This window comes from Solanum dulcamara, chromosome 3 (assembly GCF_947179165.1).
Source record: "Solanum dulcamara chromosome 3, daSolDulc1.2, whole genome shotgun sequence".
Taxonomy (NCBI): Eukaryota; Viridiplantae; Streptophyta; class Magnoliopsida; order Solanales; family Solanaceae; genus Solanum; species Solanum dulcamara.
Genome location: NC_077239.1, coordinates 9,955,580 through 9,961,153, shown reverse-complemented (window position 1 = coordinate 9,961,153; position 5,574 = coordinate 9,955,580). Strand labels below are relative to the sequence as shown.

The 5,574-nt window shown below is 33.7% G+C and overlaps 1 protein-coding gene across 2 annotated transcripts; it reads right to left on the bottom strand.

The window, feature by feature from the left end:
- Window positions 1-2,929: 2,929 nt before the first annotated feature.
- LOC129881538 (uncharacterized) lies at window positions 2,930-5,232 on the bottom strand. 2 transcript variants are annotated; one of them, XM_055955720.1, is made up of 2 exons: window positions 4,302-5,232; window positions 2,930-3,405 (listed from the first exon to the last, which is right to left on the bottom strand). In XM_055955720.1, exons 1-2 carry the CDS (start codon window positions 5,074-5,076, stop codon window positions 3,059-3,061), a joined length of 1,122 nt encoding a protein of 373 aa, XP_055811695.1. In that variant the 5' UTR covers window positions 5,077-5,232; the 3' UTR covers window positions 2,930-3,058. The 2 variants fall into 2 exon arrangements, with proteins under 2 accessions (XP_055811695.1, XP_055811696.1); XM_055955721.1 differs by having other exon boundaries at window positions 2,930-3,357; window positions 4,302-5,228.
- Window positions 5,233-5,574: the final 342 nt, after the last annotated feature.

The following is a 5,574-nucleotide window of genomic DNA, read 5'->3' as shown; positions in this document are numbered from 1 at the left end:
TGTCTCATAAACTATGTGCCAACATAGGATCCCTTGTAGTCTTAGGCTAATCAATCCATGAAAGCCCTTAAAGTTAAAGAAATGAATGAAGTTGACAGAGTTCTACCCAGCAAGTAGTCTCCTCGGCCAACATAAGAGGTTATGTTGGATTCCATGTAATAGCTTGCATGGTCTTAAATGTCGGTTATGGTCATTTTCCCACAAATGAATGTTTTAAAGGATATCTATATGATTGATTATGCATGCATTGCATTATGTTTCATATTACATAAATGTTTTAATATTTCCTCAATGTTCATGCATACTTACATACTTAGTACATTCAAAGTACTAACGCATACTTTTTTGCCTACATGATATCACCATGTAGGGACCAGTGCCCCTCCTCGTTCTCCTCTACGTGGCTAGTTGAGATTTCGTTTTGAAGACTACTTTTGGTGAGTTCCCATGTTCCGGGAGCAATACTCCTTTATCTTTATAACGTATGATATTTTAAGATCTTTAGACACTTACTATGGTACTTCTTTCTATTATAATTGAGGGTGAGCTAGGGACTTGTCTTAGCCCCGTTAACTCTAAAAGTTAGAGGTATTGTTGGACATATGTAAGTTGAAGATTTACTATTATGATTTTCGCTTGTTTATTTATTGTCATTACCTATGAAAGGCTAAAAGAATGCTAAGAGGCTTATTTGAGATACTTTCGGGTTCCTCATTCGCCATGTCACGTCTAGGCCCTAGGCTTGGGTTGTGACACTGAGACTTGTATTTATTTATGTACCTGCATATTTATAAACTTGCATATATGACAACCAGTCCTTTGGGGGTATTTTAGTTGAATATGACTTCCGCTTTTGTTTATTCATCTATCTATTTAAACTGTTTCTGCTTTCTTTTCCGCAAATATTTAGTTTTAGGCTTACTTGTTTGGTGGAAAGGATAAGTTTCATCACACTCGAATTCAGGTCATGACAATGTGTGTCTATTGTGTTGTGGTTACTTGTTTATATTTGACTTATTAGAAGAGCCGTGTGATCCTACCCGTACACCATTGTTTTGTGTACTGATACTGCACTTGCTCTTTCTTTGCATATTCAGGTGGCTACTGACAAACCTTAGTTAGGAGATCGTTGATTTGTCAAATTCAAGGGTAAGCTAGATCTTTCAGGCTGCCATGGATCCATCTTAGTTCTTAGTCCATCCTTTTGGATTTAGACTTTTATTTAGACTTATTATATTATGGTTCTTCGGGGTTGCATTCCCTTTTCCTTAGACCTTTTGGTTAGTAGAGTTTCGGTACAATGACTTTCAAGTTCTAGGGGTTGAAATTCCGCATGTTTATGTTTGTCTATTAACTTACTGAGTTTATGGGATCTCGTCTTTTAAACTGATATTTAAACCTGTTTTCACATCTTTAAATGCCCGACTTTTGTTAATATTGCTTAATTGGGTTATAGTAAGGGTTCTCCCACCGCAGGGTTAGAGTGGGTGAACCCTAAACCCTGAAACTTGAATAGGAATTTGGAATCTAAAAGGCCGCTTGTTGATTTTGATTTTGATATTGATATCAAGGTATCTTGCTCATTATATTATGTTTATTATAACAACACAATCGCGTGGAGACCTAACTATGCCACTGCTAGTGATGATAGGGAAAATTCTATATTGATGGTTCTTTGTTGCCCGCCTGTTAATGGTTTAGTCAGCGTTAGTCCTGGTCCCCATTAGGTAGTCTAAGTTGTAGGAGGGCTAAGATATTTCTTTGAAACCCTACTACCAATGAGTTAAGACGGCTTCCCTATTCAATTGTTTATGAAACAGAAGAAACAAAATCCCATTATGGGTTGGTTTATGACTCGTGAGGATCATCACGAAATATGATATCGATAGAGTCCATCATAGTTGAAGTATACTCTTTGAAAACAGATTCTTGGACGCTTATTGATCAACCATTCCCTTAAACTGCTTATCATGATTTCAAGATACGATTTATTTTGATTGTCATTTTGTGAATGGTAGATTCCATTGGATGGTCCTTTGTGAAAACCATAAGGTAACAAGGGATCCTTATGATCATTTCTCACCTATGATTGTGTCCTTGGACGGTGACTATGAATACAAAGATATACCACAACCTAATTATACCAAGGAGCTAAAGCCTTTACTAGATCGCATTAACATAGTTGTTCTAGACGATCTGCTTTGTGTCTGCTGCAACTACATTGATTAACCTTGTTTTGATTTGTGGGTCATAATTGGTTGGTTCCATTGTACTTGTTTGAAAATGGTGAAGTTTTGCTTAAGACATAATATACCAGAAGGAACAAACACAACATATTTGTTTACAAGAAAGCATGGAATTATTCAAGCCAATTCTTGGTGTTGGAAATGAAGCAAGTTATATCTATACAGAGACACTAATTTCTCCATATCGATACATCAGTACCCCTGCCGCTTTAAGAATCATCAAACTTCTAATGGAGGTCTCCAGGGATAGGCTTTTTCAGTATATTTCTTATTAGATCTATGCCTTTATATGTTGCTTATAGTATGGATATCACAAAAAGCACAAGGGATATGGTTTATAGGTTATCAATTTTTCTAGTTTTTGTTCATGTTGCAAGCAAAATTGTTTCAACTATATGCTTTATTTATGTTGACGACTCTTAAACTTGTCATGAATATTCATTCAACATGAAGCTATGTAACTTTTAAATTAACACTCATATGTCGACATGACACATTGTCTGTTTTACAACTAATACTGCTCGTCCGAAATGGCTCTTTAGACTCTTTGTTAGCCCTTTGTATTCCTTGACTTTTCAAACTGAATTAAGACTGTCCAACTAGAGTATAGCCAGAAGGAGCTCTTTTTGTGTTGAAAGTGTTTTCAAATAGCAATCCATCACGTCAGTAATAAAACTTGACACAAACGAATGATTCAAGTTCCTTACAAAAGGCAATTCAACTTGATAACTCGATAAGTTGTATTGACAGAACAAAACCACTCTTTCAAAGGTGGGAAAAAAGTACATGTCTTTAAAACATGAAAAAAAGATTCATTGTGCAAAGATTACTAGTTCATGGACTAGCTGATCTAGTAACAGTTCAAGAACTTCTTGTCCAAATTCTAGGCATAAATCTTCAAACCTGATGTTTTCTCCAGTTCTAATAGCTGTTATCCAATGTGACTCGTTTAACTTTTCTTCTGTTAATCTACAAATTTCTCCAACCACTTTTATGTAATGATCTGTCTCTTTACTAATCTCCTTTTGCTTCTCCACTTTGCTTGTGATTGCATGTTCAAGATCTGTGACTCTTGCTGGAGACTTTCTAGAATTTAGCTGCATTTTCCCTTCTGAATATAATGCAAAACAAGGCATTGATGCTTGTAAATGAATCTGGACTACAATGATTTCAAAGGTAAAGAATGAACATGAAAAGAAATAAATGGATTAAGGTATCTATCAGGTCGCCTAAAACATATAAAATTAAGCTATAATGTAAAACTTTATTTACAAAGTAGGTATATATACGTTGTCATTAAGGCAAATCCTCAAGGTGCTAATCAGCATATTATATTTTTGGTTGAGTCTAAATTCAGTCCACTTACAATGTATAATTGTTTTACTCAATCAGGTAAATTAAGTTGATCTTGTACTACAAGCGCATCCAAGATTTTTTTTTATTTTTATACCTAATAGATTTAGAAATAACACACAAGAGATCTGAAATGTTATTTTCTTCTATTCAAAAAGTGTAAGTAACTCTTCATATAAGTAGAATAATAACCTGCTATAGCCAGTTAAATTGCATATATGTAGTGTACAATTCTTATATCCTTGTTGATTGATTCACTAAGTCAATCAAGTATCTCTTTTGGCTGATATATGTTTCTCAACTGAACATGAAAGTTTGAAAGCTGTCTCACTTTTCATGTCATTCTTGGTTTTGTTTTCTTCTAATTTTCATCTAAAGTGTCAACAGGTCAATTAACATTAAATAATTAAAAATAAAAAAGAAGAGTAGGAAACTTAAACAACAACAACATACCTAATGAAATATTATAAGTGGGATTTGGGAAAGATAGAGAGGTTGTTTTCGAAAGATACTCGGTTCAAGTGCAACAAAATTCAAGTACAAAAAGGAAGAAAATAGTATAGAATACATAGAAACTAACACGAAAAGTAGTACAAAAAAATCAGAATAATAAAATAGTGTCATAAATGAAACACAATAAACAAGTAACGATGCTAGTTAAAAGAGTAAGAAACTTAAAAGAGACACTTTTATGAAACACACCTGCAGGGATAGTAGCAGCTTGTTGAAGATGAATTGGACTTGAATCTGCTGAATTATTAAATAATGGCTGAATTTTGGTAGACACTACACTTTTGCTCTTTCTCTTCTTCTTCTTCTTAGATTCAAGAGACATTTTGGTAGGATAATCCTCAAACTTCACTTGCTTTTTCACCTTATTATTAGCAATCTTGTTTTGTTTTCCACTAACTTCTTTAGAAAAATCAACTCTGTTCTGCCCCTTTTTGTGAACATCTTTTCTGTTGCCATCTTCAGTCTTCTTTGTCCTCATTTCTTGATTGGATTTTCTAAAAGTCTGTTCCTCTTTTTCATCATTGAAGCAAAAAACTAAAAACTCACTCTTGAATTCTTCATCAAGATTTGGGATTTCGCGAAAAGATGCAGATGTTCTGACTCTTCTATGATGAAAATTTTGATGAGTTAGATTAAAGTGCATCAAGTAATCTAGAGAATTATCTGACCTGCTTCTTGAAAATGAACCAAAATTAATTTTTTCTACTTCTTGAGGTAATGAGTCTAATCCCATTAGCCTTGCCACAATTCCTGGACTATTGCCTCCAATTACTTTGTTACCAATAATACTATTTTCCTCAGCCTTGAAAGGTAATGCTTGACTTGTATGATCAAATGTTGTTCTATTTGGTTCCTTAAACTCATCACAAGGGTGTGTTGGTAGATTTCCACCACAAAGAAGCCTTTGAAAAATCCCTGAAAAACACTTTTTTGAAGTAGTAGCATCTTTTGGATTTTTAGCCATGTTTCCTTTTGAGTTTTCAAGAAAATGAGATAAAATGTTGTCACTAGCTAAAATGGTTTTTCAAAAAAAAGGGTTGATAGGGAATGAAGGAAAGAACACCAAGTTAGTTTTATAAGGGAGTTGAAAAAAAAAAGCATTAATTCAAGAAATGAAAAGGGACATTTTTTGTTGTATATTTTTGCAAGATTGAAGAAGGGTATGGTTAAAAAAAAGAGGTTGATCAAAGGAACATTAAGGTAGTTTTATAAGGGAGTTTAAAAAAAGGAAGAAGAAGACATTAAGGATGAAAAAGACCTTTCCATTGTTATTTAAACTTGCAAGATTGAAGAAAAGGATGATGAAAGGAACACCAAGTTGGTTTTATAAGAGAGTTGAAAAAACAAGACTATTTCAACAAGTTCAACATGAAAAGTGAGCAACTTGGAATATTGAAATCATCAAGAGGAAAAGTTAATGGAATGAGTTCACACAATAACTTTTGAAAAATATTGGACATGA